General features: G+C 41.4%; 1 protein-coding gene across 3 annotated transcripts in view; it reads left to right on the forward strand.

Moving 5' to 3' along the window:
- Positions 1-18912, forward strand: part of BANP (BTG3 associated nuclear protein) — a 154320-nt gene that overhangs the window by 40928 nt on the left and 94480 nt on the right. For all 3 annotated transcript variants that reach the window (XM_082229210.1, XM_082229209.1, XM_082229211.1), the window contains one exon: positions 12772-13011. In XM_082229210.1, the coding sequence (XP_082085336.1) occupies positions 12772-13011 (240 nt within the window). The remainder of the gene's footprint in view (positions 1-12771; positions 13012-18912) is intronic.

Here is an 18912-nt window from a genome sequence, read left to right on the forward strand (position 1 = left end):
CTGTGGAGAAACATACAACGAGCCTCAAAAGGCCAGTTATGTCACCCCTTGCCTGCAAAGGCGGCAAGCTCCTCACCCCTTTTTGAACACCCTCCCTTGTGGAGTGTTCCCTCAGCCTCCTCTCCCCTCTCCTTGGCAGTCCCCCCACCTCAAAAAGAGGTGCCTCATCATGCCGCCACACAGGGGCCTGGGAAGAAGATGCCCGCAGCCTTAATGGCCCAACAAGAGGAAGGGAAGGGAAGAGGGATGGAAGCCAGTGTTGCCCGCGGCACCCTTGACCATCTTTCGAGCCACCCCAGGGTGCCACGGCACACTGGTTGAAAACCATTGGTTTATATGTTTCTACTGTAACCTTCACTTTTAAATTTATTCTTATTTTATGCCTTTAATACATTTATCACTTACTTCAAGAAGATTTTCCAATGAGGGCTCCGGGTTTTCTAATTTTAATATTAATACACACAAAGAGAAAATGATATATATGTCTCTTGAGAAGTGAATTCTACTAAATTCACTGGGGTTCACTCCCAGGTAAGTGTCTACAAAATTGCAGCCTAAGAAACAAATAAAAAGACCCCCACTTTTTATCCCTCTTGGCAAAATGTCTGGACAACTTAAAATTCTGTGCATTTCTTCTGGCTGTAACTGAAGATTTGGTGAATTCCCAAATTTACAAGCCTCCATTTGTGCTTGGTGCATAAAAGGGATCATGAAGAATGTTGAATTTTAGATTGTAACCTCTTCAGGACAGAGGGCTGACTTCTTGTCATTTCTCTATAAACCACCATGCACCCTGATTGTTCTATATGAACAATAATTTAAGAAGCCACTCTGAACCTGTCACCCCTTGGATGTGTTGGGGCCAAGCTGGAAACTTGTACCTGTGCTTGCATTTCCGTGGCAGAAAGCCACCAATGTAATATTCACATCTTCTCCCCTGAAGTGTTTTTAAGTAAGTGGCAATGTAATGGTTAGAATATTTTCCAAATTAACCATTAAGTATTCTTTCAAAGCTATCCCTTCTGCTCTGAAGAACAGTTTGTAGAAACTTGACAAATCATTCAACTATTTCCATGTGCATGGTAGGCTCCCATCTGCTTTGGTTGTCTTTTGGAAACTGCTCATTCTTTGATTATATAGACATTCTTAGTTTATATAAATATTTGCTTTTTAAAAATAATTCTTGCAAGTTATAGCATAACCTGTCAAATATTTAAACAAAGCATTTTGCCATTCCAGCATATATCTATGTGGACAGAGGCTGAGCTTCTCAAACGTTTTGGTGGATGAAAACAGAATAAACATTCAAACAAACCCATTTTTGTTTTGCCTCTTTTCAGCCAGAGAACATTTTTCTTTACTCTAGAGAAATTAAAGTTCAAGACAGAGCATGGGGATATTTTTCTTCCTGTTGGCCACAATGAATATTACGTTTTTAAAAACCAATATGGATTTTGTGATTGTGATTGCAGACATTTGAAAAGAGGGGTGGTAGAATTAAGGGGATGTGTAATGTTGGCTTTGGAAGCTAGTTCATCCGTGTGACCTCAAGACCTGTTGGCTGTACTAAGGTCTACTCAGAGTAGATCTATTGAAATTAATGGGCCAAGGTTAGTCCATTAATTTCATGGAGTCTGCTCTAAGTAGAACTAACATTGGTTGCAACCCTGATATATTGTATGTTGGAGATTGGCAACAGGTCAGATCCACTTCCTGTTGTACCATTTTGCATGGTGATGGTGGGGACAGCCATGGCAGTGGTCTTGCAACTTCATGGCAGCCTAGTTTGGGAGCTGGAATTGGGAGTATGGTCTACTGTAATCCAACCTGGTTGAGGTTATTTAGCTTTTGAGATTGAGCTGCTGGGCAGGGTTATATGGCCTTTGAGATACCAGCGGAACCCCAATAGGCAAATAGCTCTCAGTCTTATCCAATTACATTAAATGTCTAGCTGCTTGCAAGCTGGGATATTCAAACAGCAGGTGCTCTGGCCAGTCTGCTCATAATCATTCCTAGTAGCCTTCGGAATATGGTCTGTGTTGAGCGACTGCAGATAACTTCTTTTATACTTTAGAGAGTTTGCTGCGTGATGAAGAAATCAGATTGTGATGAGCATCACAGTTTTAAGATGTAGTTTCATTTATAAAAATAAGCAAATGCTGATTGATCTAATATTTTTTAAAACAATTGAAACAAATGAAAAATATTAGCCAAATAAGGAAAGTTATTAGTGTTTGTAGAAACAGACTTGGTGACCATTGTTCAACTAATTAAACACTGCAGTTGGACTTTCTGATTGATTCCAGACATGCAGATGACAAACCTAACCATTATATAAGTATGCGTTCTTGAAAGCAGAGTTGTGCAATTTAGCAGGCCATCTGTGGAGAATTTTAATATATTTGAAATAATTCCTCAGTTGCAAAGAGAGAAAATCTCCCTTCTCAGTAATGGTGGCTTTTACATTTTAATGCTAATACAGCAAAGAATGAGACAGACTGAGATCTCCGGAACTGGGAAGACAATAGCATAGTAATAGCAGACAATAGTAGAAATAAGGAATCAACTCAGTAAGCTGAACAAAACTACCCAATATTGTTCACACAAACATGATTTGAGACTTCAGTTTGCTAGGAAATGGGGAAAGATTTGGTGATTCTTGTGTGATTTGTGTTCATTTTACAGCTGCTATATTGAGTACCCTGGAGCAGCAGTGCAGTGAATGGGAGACTAGTACATTCCTGAAATTGATAGTTACAGGCTGCTCTTCTGAGCAGAGCTATACCAGTTTTCTGTGCTCCTTAAAAAAACAAATTCCCTCAAGTTTCCAATCTATTTAAGCTCTGAACACTGGCACTCCTGCATTGATAGATAATGGGAAGGATAGAGAATGAAGGTGGATTGGTGGAAGACTTTGTGAAGCAGAAGGTTGGGAGCTGGTCCCTGACCTTCTCTGCTGTTGTGTGCACATGTTGGGATGGATGTATTATGTTTGTCCTGATGGAGAGACCCTCTCTGGCCTCTCATGGGATTGCATTGGAATTTCTTCCTGTTAACTGCTAATCTTGAATTCTTTTCCCAGAGTGCCCACTACAGAGTGACTGGGCTACAAGACAATAATTCCAAAAGTCTTCATTATCACTACTCTGGGATCACTACTCTAAATGAATAGTTTATGGTTGAAACTCCAGCCGGCAGGAAACTTCCTTGTGTTTTTGCTAGAGGTAAAAAGCACTGCCAAACAGAAGCCTGTTGCAACTGAACAACAGTTGAAAACTTTGTTATCTGAGAATAACTTACCTCACACATCGTTTTCCTTGGATGCAGTTGTTGGGTGGAAGCATAACACTTTATCTTCAGGTGAATCTCCTTATAGTTAGTGAATTAGTATGAGTTAGTAAAATGGTTTGTTTGGGGAAAACACTATTTCTTTATAAAACTGAGATCGGTTTTACTTGCCTCATGTTTGCATTTGCATTGAATTCAATCTCCCCCCCCCCCATCCCCAGCTGTGTTCTATTTCATTTTCTGTCAGGTGAAACTTTTATAGGCATCAGGGGAACATAGGAAGTGAATCTTGTGAGTGGATCCCTGGGCGCACCTGTGGTTTTTTTGGACCTTCTTATCCCCACATGTCCTCACAATGTTTACTGCAAATGAGTTCCATGGTCCCAAGAGTGCCATGGTGCTTCTTCCAGTGGACCTTTGGTGGTAACTCATTCCATATGTTTAGAACCCTTTGGGTGATACTGTTTTGCCAAAATAATTTGCGTTCCCAGTTTCCTAAGGTTGAGATCATTTTCCTTGGATTTGTTTTCTTGATCATTTTTGAAGAGTTTGTCAGTTTCATAAATCTTCTCTACAATGTAAGGAAAAAACAATTAAGTCACCAGCAATCCATTTGTCTTGGCCAAAGATAATACATTGAACAGACGAGCAGCCAGTGTTACAGTAGAACTTGGAACCAGTGCTTGGTTGGAAATCACGGAAAGGCCTGTATGTGCTGCATTTGGGATGAGCATTTGGGCAAGTTAACTGAAGAATGAGACTTCGAAGTTAATTCTTTCACAAATAGTAGTAGTTTTGCTGGGGCCAGGAATTTAAAGTTGAACAAGTGGCTGAGATGGGCAACCCTTAGTTTTGTTCAGATATGGAGTTGCTCTTATATCTGACAGGATATGTGTTAAATGAATCTAAGAGTCCCAGATTTGTTTACAGCTAGGCTGTCTTTCATCTTGAACCTTCAGATTAGTTTGCCACTGAATACCAGTTACTAGGAACATAAAACCAAGGAGAACTATTGCCTTCATGCCCTGATTCCCTGAGGCACCCACTAGGAAGAAGGATGCAGGGCTGTTGTTATGTTTTCAAGCATGTATACATTGACGACAGTACCAATCAAGATAATTATGCATAAAGTACACAGATTAGATGAGGCAATCCAACAGAAATATGTTTTCAAGGTTTTCTTACTAATGGCCTTCAGAGAGAGAGTGAGAGTGTCAAGTGCTTGGAGCCACACCCAGGGCTAGAGCTACTTTCCTGCAGTTTGTTTTCATGCCATTATCCTCCTGATAAGTTTTTCCATTTCCCGGTGTACCTGTCAACACCTTACAGGGGAAAGATGCATCATGAGAAGAGAGCTGGATTTTACTGCAGTGAAAATAATTTTGGTCACTGTGTCAGGGGAAAGCTTGGGAATATCTCGCTTGTTTAGATTCTCCATCGAGGAATTATTTTGGTGGAGGGGTTCTCTCCGAATTGCCTTTCTGCTCTTAAAGCACCTGTTTCCCCCTGTCACAGGTATTTTGGTGAGCTTCCAGTCTGAGGAAGAGTCCCCTGCTTCAGTGCTCTCAGCATACAAACTGGGCTGACTAGGTAGTGTTTATATCATCCCGGCTTCAAGTTATATGGATGACATCAGTGGGAGAAAAAAGTTGGAAAAGGTTCATAGACTGTACTCAAAATGGCAACACTTGGCTGACCTGCAAGCCCATAATGAATAGGCAGCACTTTTTGTTGAGGAGTCTCCATGGTCTTACGTCTGGCAGCATCTCACCTGCATCAGTTTCTCCGGACCTAGCCACAGGTCTGACCTTTCTGTTCCATGCTAGTGCCTTGATTCATCTGCCCTCCCAAGTTTGTAGCACCTGTTAGAGTCTATCTCCAATTAAGAAGGCAACTGTGGAACCCCCATATTTGTCACAGCCCAATGGTTTGCCTAGCACCAGAGATACTTGTTGCTACAAAGCCCTCCTGTGTGGAACTTTGTTGTGTTGGGGGTTTGGCAATCAACAGCCTTGGGGTTCTGGTTACAAGGCAGCAGCTGATGAATAGTAGGGATTTGTTAATGGCCAGTTCAAGCCTTTGGATATGAATCCTGGGGAAATAGACCGTAGCCGTATGCTGCTGGATTTCTTTGTGCCAAATGTCATATTGCTTAAACTTTTTTATTACCTTAATAAGCATTGTGACATTTCTCTCCCACTTACTCTTCAGTGTTGACTCTTAAAATGAGTTCTATCAACCTGTTTGATAAAATGTTTAGGATGTTGGGATATGTGTACAGTTGACTTCTTGTCTATCCCAAGATATTTCAACTACTTATTGTTAACATTTTGGCGAGTATTTAGCATGCTTTCTGCCTTTTATTTGAAGGTCTTGATTTAAAACTTTATGAAGGGCAGTATGCAGGCAAAGAGGATAATCTGCACACTGAGGAACTGCACTGACTCTTCTTGCCAGTGCTAGCGCAAGCGTCTGAACCTTGGTAGAAACATCAGGTGTACCTGAGTTCCAGCACAAGCCAATCAGCAAAGCAGTTATAGCACAGGAAACAACATGTTGGTTAAGATTGTTTTATAGAACAGAATGTGTGCAGTTAAAGTAGGACTTGTAGTTTGATACACAAAGAGAGTTGTGCTTTCCTATGTGAGATGCATTATCAGTTCCATCATTCCTAATGCATAAGTAGTGAGGAGTGACTGCTGCCCCCCCAATCAAGAAAAATAAATAAAAATACATAGAAAACTGAGGTTCTGCCCCCCTAACAAAAATACTGGCTACGCCTATGGTCTGCCACTCTGCCCCCTTAAACATACTGCAATGTCTGGCTGTTAATACAAATTAGGAAATCAGAAACATCAAGAAGTTAAATGAAGAAAACTAAAAGAAGCACTGCATCTGGATTGCTATTGAGTTGTGCTTTCTTTGTCAGTACCAGCTTTCTTTCTTGTGTGGAAATAATTTTGATACCTCCCCCTCCTTGATGAATGAGGATCCAGTATTTGTTGGTCTTATCTCTCTGTGTGTATTTAGATATGTATGTATACATCTACATATTTTTGCCATATCCACTGAAGTGTTTTGGCTGCAGTGTAAAATTTCATGAAACAGTAGTGCTGAATTTGATGCTCCTAAAAAGGTTAGAGTCCATCATGCCTTTTTTTCAGAATCTATTTCAATGACAATAAATGGACTTCTTGTTCCCTTGTATATAAGGGATAAAAATCAGCACGACCTATCCTGTTTATACCACACGAGTGTCCCAAAGAAAAATATATCTCTGTTAGTTCTATTATGCTTGATTAAAAGGAGTTTTTAAAAAGTCCAAACAGATTTAAAAGAAGAAGAAGCTGAAAGGACTATTACATTTCAAAGGAAGATGATATTGAACTAAAAATGTTTGCTCATGAGGCACTGCACTAAAAATGTATGTGCATGAATAAAGTGAAGGTGCTGTTTTATTTTTGAAAATCAGCACTATTTATGTAGTTTAGCAGCTCAGGAAAAACCATAGGGAGTTTAAGTTTTAGTTCTATGTGCTTTAAAAGGTTTTCAGAGTGAAACATACTGGAAATGAGCTTCTGAGAACAAAATAAGCTGGGGTTATTTGGGGGGTAAAGTACTTTGTAAAGCATTTTTGATTTTGCGCATGTGTAAAAGGTTTGGCACAAATTTCATGATCGGTGTCAACCTGAAATAATCCTGTGTGACAAAGGCAGGCTTTGTGTGTGATCTGTTCATACAAATTCAAAATCATGAGCGCTTTGTATTCCTGTAGTATTGTGACTTCTGCTACATCAGAAAAAAGCATCCTCTCCTGATTTCTTAAATATTGGCATTTTGGCTGTCTCTTGCTCCCCTCCCCCTTCGACTCCGTCCCAGATTCTTGTGTCTCAGAAGTGAAGTTCAAGCTAAATCCTAGTTGACATTGCTTTGTGGAATGCAATAAGAACAGCGTTTGTTTTAACTCCTCAGTGACATACAAAAGCCAAATAAAACCAAAGAAACTGAATTCTTCCGGCCAAACTGTTCTCTCAAGATTCCCTTTTAGTTTTTAAATGCATTATGTTTGTTTTCAGATCAAGAGGAACATACAAATTGGTAATGGTTTTAAAGAGGGATTCCTTTCTGTTTGTTTATTTTTAATAACACCTGGAGTAGCAGCATGTGCAAAGATGATTATCACTGTGCAGGTTAAGCTAGAAAGAGTGAGGGGCTTAGTAGTGGCTGTTCTAAACTTAATATCCTTGAGGGTAGAAAAGGCAGGGTAAAAATAAGTTAAATAAAATAAACCAACTCATGCTTATATTTGGCTAACCTGCTAGCCTCAAAATCTACCCTTCATACCTTTTAACTCTGTCCTTCCCACCTACATGCCTTTCTATCTGCAGAGTTATGTTATAGACTTGGGAATTCTAGACTGGCAATCTTCACTGAAAATACCCATTAACTCTTTCAGTTCAGGTTTTGCTGGTCTAAGGTTAAAAGGTAAAGGTAAAGGGACCCCTGACCATTAGGTCCAGTCACAAACGACTCTGGGGTTGCAGTGCTCATCTCGCTTTATTGGCCGAGGGAGCCGGCGTACAGCTTCCGGGTTATGTGGCCAGCATGACTAAGCCGCTTCTGGTGAACCAGAGCAGCGCACGGAAATCCCTTTTACCTTCCCACCGGAGCGGTACCTATTTATCTACTTGCACGTGCTTTCAAACTGCTAGGTTGGCAGGATAGACATCCTTAATGATCAGTTCTCTCAAACAATATTCAATGTTTTCAACTTTCTCATTGGAAAAAAGAATGGCTGATGGCAGTTTATGTTACATTTAAAAAAGGATCTACAATTTTGCCAAGAGATTATTTAATTGTGTGGTGTTATATTTTTAGTGTTCTGTTTAAGATTATTTCTGTGTTCTGCCTTTCTGGTGCAACTACCAGCTTGACTGCCAGACTTACACCCAGCTTTGGTTCATCAAATAAATAAAAACTGTTCTGACAAATGGAACCAGTTAATTATCTAAATATTTACATGGGCAAGTGTTTAGTTGGCTTTCCCTTTGTTTTAAAGAGTTGATTGATGGCACCTCAAAGTGAGAAAACATCTCTGGAATTTTCCTTCTAGATCTTGGTGATGTTCATATGTCAGACAAGTTAAGGGAATGTTTCCTGGTGGATTAAAGCGAGTAGCAAGGCCAGGTCAACAATCTCCTTAGGAGAGGAGAAAATGTGCACATGCAGATGTAGGAAAAGCCTTCTAAAAAGGCTGTTTCTTGGTGATGCAAGTCTTGCATCTATCCAGAATTTAGGTTATCCCTGGTGGTTTGCTTCCACAGCAACAAATTTTCTTTGACTACCCTCATTCCTCCCACCTTTGCAGACATGCGTCACAGCAGGTAGCCACCTGACTTGTGAGTGAGAGCGCAGTAAACTTAATGCCTCTTGGAAGGATCGGTTTTGTGAAGCAAATGATTTTCCTCTTTGTGCAGGGTCAGAAATAAAACATCTGACCCAGGATTGAGATTGAGTGGAACCTGTGTGCACGTGTGGGTGGGTGTGGCATAGGCAAGCATTAAAATGATGATTTATGGGTACTTTCCTCCCTCTTTAGCTAAATGCTTTAAAGATAGTGGAGCCTGCTGGAATGCCTCGTCTATCTCATGCTTTTCATGAATGCCCTGTGTCTTTTGTACATTCTGGGAGCTTGTGTACTTTAAGCCGAGGAGATCAAGCAATGTGTTCCTTTTACAAAAAGGGAAGAGGTCTTCCCCCCTCTCCTATAATTTGAGCAGCAAGTTCTCATAGAAGTAACTGAGGGCTGGAAAAAAGAAAACCACTTTTATGTCAGGCTGCATTATTTTAACTCTAGGCATTTTCCAGCACTGAAGCCCTGTCTGCTGTCAGAAAAGACTTCATTTCAAATGCAGCTCTCTTGACGTGGGAAAATTAAAGAGTGTGACATGTTCAAGCCAATCTTGTTTTAACTGAGCCAAAGAGAGGCTATTGAAAGTTTCAGGATAAAGGAGCAAAAGAAGTAGTGGCAGTAATAGTATATTATTGCAGTTATAACTACACTGCAAATGCACACAGGATTTAAACTGGTCTAACTATTATGCTTTCCTCTAGGGAGAAGGTAGGCAAAAGAAGCCAGTGGAAGCCACCTCCATCTCTGTGACCAGTCCAAGTGGTCTGGGGATTCCTTGACCGAGCTAGCAGTTTCAGTGCTGGTCATTTCTGGCTTGGACTGGGGGGAGGGGGAAGCAAAGAACCAGTAGTGTAAATAGCATTCTCCTAGCCTGAAACACCAGTGATTGGTAATGGTTTTTATAATGGTTTGAAGAACATTAGCAGATGTAACTCTCTTCCACTGAAATCAGTGGCTGGCTGAATTTTTTTAAATTCTCCCCAACAACCCTTCGAGATTGATTGTTAATATTCTAGTTATCTAGATGGAGAGATGAGATTAAGAGATTTGAACCCAGCATCCCCGTCCAACATACTCCAAACATTGGCTTCCAAAGGTATTGGGGGGAGGGATGCTTTTTTTCTTTGAAAAAAAACAAAACAAAAAAACAATTCCTGCAAAAAAAATCTAGTGGAAGACTTCAAAAGCTGTTTAGCATTTCATGTTATCACAGTTCACCTGTGTTAAACTTGGATCTACTGATAGTTACATCATTATGCCTTTGATGAGGTGTTAGACAAATGATCCTGAGCATCAGGCCTGCCTCTTGGGCTAGACATTTATTGCTTTCTTCCTGGCATTCTATCTAACAGAATGCAGGCCATTTAACTTGAGCCAATGGCAGGAAATAAAGATCGTGCTTTTTAGGGGTCATGCATGTGCATTCAGCCTGGAAAAGGCTCTTCTATCTGAACTCTGCATGGCTTAGAGCTTTCAAATAGGATAGGCATGAAAAACAGGAATTTGTGACTTGGTGTTTATGGGGTGCTCTGCCTATGTCCAGCCAGATGAAGGCTGTTTTTCTCCCCGCTCCTGTTTGCCTCCCACTACCGCCAGCAGCTGATATTTAGAGGGAAACTACCTGTAAGCTGGGGTGGGGGGTAGGGGGAGGTTCCATTTTAGCTGTCAGGTCTGTTACCTATAGATAGACCTCTCCGCTTCCTTAAATTAATCTGAACCCCATTTAAAGCCATTGGCAGCCCACCATATTCTGTTGGCAGTGAATCTCATAAGATACCGTATTTTTCGCCCTATAGGACGCACTTTTCCCCCTCCAAAAATGAAGGGGAAATCTGTGTGCATCCTATGGGGCGAATACAGGCTTTCGCTGAAGCTTGGAGAGCGAGAGGGATCGGAGTTCCCGCAGGGCTCCCTAGGCTGCGGATAGCAGCCTGCTGTCTGGCGCGCGGGCGCCCTGAAGCAGAGCGCCCATCGCGCCGGGCAGATATCCACAGCCTGGATAGCAGCCTGCTGTCCAGTGCGCGGGTGCCCTGAAGCAGAGCGCCCCTCGCGCCGGGCAGATATCCGCAGCCTGGGGAGCCCTGCGGGAGTTCCTGCAGGGCTCCCTAGGCTGCAGATGGCAGCCTGCTGCACGGAGCGCGGGGCGCGCTGAAGCAGAATGCCCCGTGCTTCGGGCAGACATTGGCCAGCCCCACAAGCTCGGGGGACAGCGGGGAGGTGCAGCGCCGCCATCCCGCTGTTCCTCGACCTGGTTTTGTTTCCCCGACCTGGTTTTGGGGGAGAAATAAAGGAATTCCCCCCCTTTATTTCCCCCCAAAAAAACTAGGTGCGTCCTATGGGACGAAAAATACGGTAGCTTGAAGAAATACTTTCCTCTGTCCTGAATTTACTACTGCCAGTCAATTTAATTGGGTGACTCTAAATGTTAGTACTATATTTTTAAAGATGGAGAAAAGTACTTTGATCCTCTTTCCTCACATCACGCATTACTTTGCAAAAAACATTGACCATGTCTCTTAATCATCTCCCCCCACCCCCTGTACAAACTTTAGGCGGAAAGACCCCTAAATACTTCAGCCATTCATTGCAAGGAGAACCTCCAGTCTCTTGAGCATTTTCAGCAACCTTTTCTCATCATCAATTTATTGCAGTCAGCTGCAGTCAAATATATTAAGTAGGCATTGGACAGTGTGTGGTATGGAGGTGGCAGGATAAAGAAGAAAGTGATAATAGCAGGAGCTGTAGGACAGGGAGGTAAAATGGTCCTAGGAGTTTGGCTCTGCCATGGGCCTTCATTCTGCATCTTGGTCTTGACAATATAAAGTTGAAGTAAAAAGACCAGATTTCCCATGTATACTGCTCCTTTTGCGAAATCGTGACAAACGAAGTAAGCATATTTCTTCAGCTGAGTTACTTATTATATATTAAATATCAGGACTGTATTAAAAATAAGGCAAAAATGGTCTTGAAATAAAAGCCAAGTTGCTGTGCCTGTAGCTTGAGAATAAGCCGTCCTCTTCCTCTGTCCCTGCCACTTATAAGTATTATTTGCCGACATAATAAAAAACGCTTTCTGCTCCTTTTGATGACCTCAGCTTTCAGATGCACTTGGGAGATGAACTATGGTGATTCATTTTCAGTGCTGGGGTCTGCCGATTTGGTAAATGACGTGTTTAGGAAATAATGCAGGCTCCCATTCAGTAAGTCTGAAAGAAAATGCAAATCCATTTCCATTTGGGAGCTTTGGTTCCAGTTGAGTGACTTCCTTTAATAAACCCTGCTAGTAATTAATCAAGTAAATTGCCACTTGCTGCTGCTCATGTGCTGCATTTTCCAAGTTGTTCCCAGCTCCTGCTGAGTCAACAGTCCTGTTCCCACAACTGTTGTGACTCATATCTCTACGTTTGCTGACTAAGATTCCATCAGTTTTTTGTAGACAGCTCTGAGCAGTGAGCGACTTCTGTTTATCTCTAAAGTGGTTTTCAGTAGTTGGGATGTTAGTGTATTGTAGACATGTTGTAAATCATTGAACTGGTTGAAGAACGTTTATAAAATGTCACTCTGCAAAGAGTTCCAATTTCTAATGTGTTATGCAGAATTCACCAAGTTTACTTCTGTCCCCATGTGTCTTATTCTCACTGGTGATAATAATAATAAATAATAAAAAGTGGTTCCCCAAGTTAAGGCAATACAGAAAATACTTTTAAAAGTGAAAGTGGAAACTTTTAATCTCGGAGGGAGGGGGAGCATGTAAGCTTGCTGTGGTTCTTTCATGTAGCACAGGGCTGGGGAACCTGTGCCCCTATATATGTTGTAGGACACAATATTTTTTAAAAAATGTTTTAAATATAATTTTACATGGGCGTTTTTTTCCTGTTGTTGCCCAGTTTGGGGATCTACAGTTGTGTGGAAAGGAAGGATAGAAATGCGAGAAACAAGAATAATAAATATTAATTAGTTCACATGCTATCATAGCTTCCCAAAAATTCTAGGGGGGAAATGGGAAATACCAAGAGTCTGGCTACTCTCTAATAATGTGATATAAAATATCCTGTATGTGTATTTTTTAGAGGATTATCCCAGTGGGACGTGGCTGGGAGATGAAATCAACCCTGAGATGCGGGTGCGTTGCCCCATCACGCCAGCAGACATGCTGCACATTAGCACCAACTGCCGCACTGCTGAGAAGATGGCGCTGACGCTGCTTGATTACCTCTTTCACCGGGAAATCCAGGCCATCTCCAACCTTTCAGGGCAGGGGAAGCATGGGAAGAAACAACTAGATCCTCTCATGATTTACGGCATCCGTTGTAAGTATACGTTCCCTTAGGAATTTGGAACTCCTGCCATTAGTACATACTTTACAATTTGTTCTTGGGCAGTTCAGAGAGACAGATGAAGTTAGATATGTAGCAAATATAGATTAGAATGTTTTCCTATTTCCTTCTGTTTGTGTGTGTGGTGTATTTGTGTGTAATTATTGTATTGCTCAGTGGGTTCTTTCCAAGTATCATACGGTCCAGGCTTACAGAGGACCTTTGCCAGCAGCCCTGTCATGATGGTGCAGAATGGCTGTTGTCTCCCAGAACCAGTCTGACATTTCTGCACCAGTCCCACTGAAATTTGTTTGGAAGATGTATCGGACTTGACTGGGAGGAAGTTTGAGACCAACTCTGTTTTGCGGTGATGTGTGCTCTGGGTTAGCAATTGTGTGGCTGACGTCTAGACCAAAGACTTCATCAGTCTGGGCATACATGACCTATCAGTTTCCCACCTGCTGCTGTGGAAAGCATCAGAAGTTGGTGGCTATGCAGGGGGTTTGCTTTGTAATTTCTGAAATCAGTGAATCACATTTAAAGGATTCAGCTGCCTCCGATGATCAGATTCCAGCTCTGCATTTTTGCAGATGTTGGAAACTGGTTTGTTTCCCCTTACCTCCAGGCAGATGTTTTGCTAGCTTCTTTTAAAGGCAAGTTCCTCGAGGACCAATTAGGGTTGTAATGCACTCAATGGCTCCCCTGTAGCAGCATCTCAAGTCCTGTTTCGGTTCATGGTGTCACTCTGAATTCATTTTAGCTTGCAGTTAGAGAACATACCCAGGTGTAGCACACATTCCTGATGGAGGAGGTGATTGAAAAAATGGAACCTAGTAGTAATAATAGCTGCATCTCAAAACACAGATGTTGCTCAAGTATTCAGGATAGCCACAGATTGGAAACAGCAGCCAAAGCAGTCAAAGCAGATACATTCTCTGTTTTGAGCTGATCAGAAACAGAGATCCAAACAGGACAAGCTCATTTAATTCTTGTTTTCCACATGCATCATTTCAAAAGATTGAATGTTGATCATGTTGAAATGCACAGAACTAGAGCAAATTTCACTGCTGCTCGTAAAACTATATATTCCTCTGCTTAAGGAAAAACTTAAACTGACATACAACTTCAATAAAACCCTCTTAAGAGCTGAAGTCTGTGTTTTCTGTCCAGCTAGAAATGAATACTTAGGAGGTGGTTAAGTTCTGCTAGTTAGGAAGAATGCAAAGTCAGGTTTGGAAGGTAGGGTTCAGGTTTTTACAGGGGTGCCTGGAATGCCCCCAAGCAATCACAGGAGGAGGAAGATTAAGGCCTGCAAGGAACAGTCCGTTACCTGATAAGGCAACACAGAAGGGATAATACTAAGCAAGGAGAGGGTGAATTTCAAGAGCACGTAGCTCCCACTTCCACCCTGTAATTGTTGTGTGTATTCGTTGGCCCCTTAGCCACTGTATTTCCTCATTCTTTGCTCTTGCTTTTGAGAGGAGAAGTAAAGGTCGCTATGGCTCTTTTCTTATCCTAGGACAGAGTGGGGAATGATAGGAGAAATGATGTGAGTTGCAGTCCAGCAATATCTGTAGGGTCATAGGTCCCCTATTCTTGCCCCAGGGAAAAGGGAAACCACTAACTAAATTTACACATCACACCAAACCATGGTTAATGAAGATTTTTTTTTGTTTTGCTATGATGTCTGAATTGGGAAACAACAGTTTGTAATTGGGCAGCAAACTAGAATAAAAAAGCATGATTTGAAGTGGGCTTGTTATCCATGCATTAACTAATGTTTGGTGTGATGCCTCCATTGACAAACTATAATTTCAGCCGTTACAGTGGTACCTCTAGTTACAAACTTAATTCGTTCCGGTGGTCCGTTCTTAACCTGAAACTGTTCTTAACTAGAGGTGTGCTTTCGCTAATGGGGCCTCTTGCTGCCGCTGCGCCACACGATTTCTGTTCTCATCCTGGGGCAAAGTTCTCAACTCAAGGTAACTCTTCCAGGTTAGTGGAGTTTGTAACCTGAGGTATTTGTAACCTGAGGCATTTGTAACTCGAGGTACCACTGTACTGAGTGCTGATAGAAGGGGAAATGAAAGCAGACAAGTAGCTCTAAACAATGGTTTATTGTACATCTAGAAGCTCAAAACTATGGTTTGGTTCTGAATCACAGTCAGCGCAAGCCATGGTTTGGTATGTGGACTCTGTACTCTGCTGTTTCCAGAGTTTCCTTGGAATAAGACAAGTTGGCTTCTAGCAGAGATCTGGCAACATGTGCTGGAAGATTTCTGGTTACAACTTTTGGTTCATATACCATTTTCAAGGGCAGTGGGAGATCCACCAGCAACTCTGAAAATACCACTTGAATATTATGGAAGTCGAAGCATCCAGTGTGGTGTAGTGGTTAAGAGCGGTAGACTTGTAATCTGGTGAACAGGGTTTGCATCTCTGCTCCTCCACATGCAGCTGCTGAGTGACCTTGGGCTAGTCACACTTCTTTGAAGTCTCTCAGCCCCACTCACCTCACAGAGTGATTGTTGTGGGGGAGGAACAGAAAGGGGAATGTTAGCCGCTTTGAGACTCCTTCGGGTAGTGATAAAGCAGGATATCAAATCCTACTACTACTACTACTACTGTTCTTCTTCTTCTTCTTCTTCATCATCATCATCATCATCATCATCATCATCATCATAATTCCTGGGAACCTCTTTTGTACTGGTCCCTCTCTGGACCTCCTGACCCATAATGGACTTGTTCAAGTTGTATGTGGGTCAGTCTGGTCCTACTTTGCACCTTTCTCTAGAATGGCACTCCCACCGTGCTATTTTCAGCTTGGATGCTGAATGAATGTCATCACCAAATGCCAGCTACACAGCGTGATTGCCAAAGTCGCCTTTTACTCAAGTCTCTTCTTTCAGCTTGTCAGTGGAAAGATTTTTGTCCCTTTCCTTGTTCTGGGAAAAGAGCCCCCAACCAAATCTGTATTTAATAGAAAATATTTTGAAAAGTATATAGTACTCCGAAGCCACACTTTCCAAACTCAGGGAAATATGCTTATTAAAAATTCTTGATATACTGCATAAGCTTTCCCACAAAGCATTTATCTTCTTGAGGTATATGCTTTCATTTGGTTGTTGCTGTAATGGCAGTGGAGGTTGCAGAGAGAAACTTTGGGGCAATTAATTGATGTCTGTATGATTCAGGCAAACAGTATGGTTTTAGTAACTTGTTACATCAATGCTACTAAAATAACGGGATTTGGGGATGGGGGTGAAATCTGATAGGCAGCAGTTAGGAGTATATGTGTAATTGAAAATATAGGCTTGGATATTTTGATATTTGACAAGAACCACTGCAAATTTGTGCCTTTAAAAAAGTCCAGCCTCAATGTTTAAAGAAAATGATACATTGCCTATGCAACTTGGGATTGGAGTATCTTAAGGACCACCTGCTCCCAAGTGTAGCTAACCATCCTCTAAGGCCTGCATCAGCGGCTCTTTTCCAGGTGCTGGGCTGCCTTTGTGGCAGCACCCCCAATAGAGGCATGGTCTTTCCAGGAATGCTTATCCAGTGTTGACTTTTTATTAGCTTTCAAGCATAAGGTGAAGATAATTTTATTATCCTGACAGTTTAGTATATACTACTTTAATGTTCTCCTCCTTGTTTTATTGCTATTTACAGCTTTTCTGACTGCTGATTATTTTTGGTTGTTGTTTTTTTATCACTTCCCTTTGGTGTATGTTACGTATTTTTGTACTGAAAGGCGGGATAGAAATGTTTTAGATTAAAATAAATAATGCTTAGATAAGTATTCCAGATGCTAGTTAGAAAAGTTGAGGTTGATAAGGAATTGTTGTTGCTTCTGGTACAGGGGAAGTCACTTAACAAATAATGCTGAGATTTTAAATTATCTCCTTGGCAATATAGAGGATGACCGTTCATATTTTTATTGATGGGCCATGGCAAAATGACACAGCTTCCTCTGGACATAAAATGTCACTCATGTTGTACATGGCATACATACTTCAGTGGTCTTCCAAACAAAAAGGGAAAGGGTGGGGGGAGTTTGTGGAGGATCCTGAAATCAGCAGTTGTAAGTTTTACCAAATTCTGAGTAGTTATCTCATGGTGTTGCAGTTTTGCTTTCTTCAGCAATATAACGAAGGAGTAGGAAAGAGAATATTAAAGGAGAGGTTGGGGTGTTACGGGGAGCATGACTTGAGGCACTAAGAGAGAGCATGATAGCCATGCTTGGCATCCTCCCCAGGGGACATTAAGTTAAACTCCTTTGGCAAAGGTGCTGAAAAATTCCAGAAGTGGACACCAGAACCACAGAACAGCTATTGTCAGCACAGCAGAAAGAAATAGCAAATTTTAAAATGCATCTTTATAAAATTATTATTAATAATAATCTGTATAATGTCAAACAGAGTGTAACAGCCTGGCCCTCTATATTGAACCTGTTATCGGCTTAATTCATCTGCTCTTGGGTGTGTTTCATCTGGAACCCATCAGTGTTTAAAGTAGCCCAGACAGACTGCTGCAACCTAAAACTCAGATTACGCAACCCTATCAAAATAGAACAAGGAAAATAAGCTTCTACGTTCTTCCTGTTAAATCAGAATGAACTTCATCTAAGGGTGTATGATTTGCAGGTACTATAGAACTATTCCTTCTAATGTTGATCTTGTTTAAAACATCAGGATAGCATAAAAAAGAAGAGGGAAAATCTTGGGAGGATCGAACTATATAGTATAAAGCTTAGAACTGTATAGTATAAAGCTGACAATAGAAAAGACAATGCTTTCACAGATAGGCAAGCTGTCCTAGAGATATGAAAACAATGTCAAGTGGATTGGGAGTGAGCATTCCTCAGAAGAGGTGTGAGCTGCTCCTGTGTGATGCAGTGCCCTACTCCTTTTCTGCTAAGTTGCAGACCACCCAAATGGATTTAATGGGGAACACATTTGAATCCTGCTTGATTTTTGATAGAATATTCACTTCAGTGTTCTCTTCCATCTTGTGAAATTGTCCATCTGTTTATTTGCCCACTGTCCAGGCTTCTTGCATACATTGTAATATAAGAAGCCAGTCAGTTGAAGCTTAGATAACAAATATATGGTCAGTTGTTTTGTTGGAAGCCACCCAGAATTGCTGGAGTAATCTAGTCAGATGGATGGCATATAAAATCATCATCATCATCATCATCATTTCACCCAAAAAAAGGGCTGTTAGGTCAGAGACCTTTGAGTGCATCACAGTTTCAGTTAGATTCATTTCCAGTTACCCAAGTATCAGTCTCATTTTCTGCTCTGCACTTGATGGTAGTTTCTATTAAGTCCTAACATTTGTTGCATGTTCTGCTCAACCAGAGTTCTATTAATAAAAATCTATTTGAGCACATGCTGTAACTCATAATGTTCATATTTCTGCTATTAACCTGGGGAGTTGTTCCTACTCCCTTGCTTTCCACTAAGCATCCCTGGGCCAGGTGTTAAATCTGGAAACTGATGAGGCTCACCACAACAGCCTCTGCTTGATGAACTGTAATAAGAAGCCAAGCTGAGCCAGAGGAAACGGGCGTGCCTGCCATTTCTGAGCCTTACCACTAATAAAACTGTGCACGGAACACTTGGATTCCATCTGCGGAACCAAAAATGAAAGCTGTTCTCATGCTGAACTTGCTATCTTGTTTTACTCAAATGCTCGGTAAGTATCCTTAACCAACTTGTTGAACAAATCTTTATTTTGCTCACACCAGATGAGCTGTTGAAAGTTACTTCCTGTTGGGCTTGGGGACCCCCTGCCCAACTTTCTTTAAAGAACAGGAGTGTATGAAATTATACCTGAGTGCCCAGAAACATGAATGCTGAAAACATACTTAAAATTAATAGTGATTTTTTT

The sequence above is a fragment of the Podarcis vaucheri genome (assembly GCF_965113315.1).
Source record: "Podarcis vaucheri genome assembly, chromosome: 7".
Lineage (NCBI taxonomy): Eukaryota > Metazoa > Chordata > Lepidosauria > Squamata > Lacertidae > Podarcis > Podarcis vaucheri.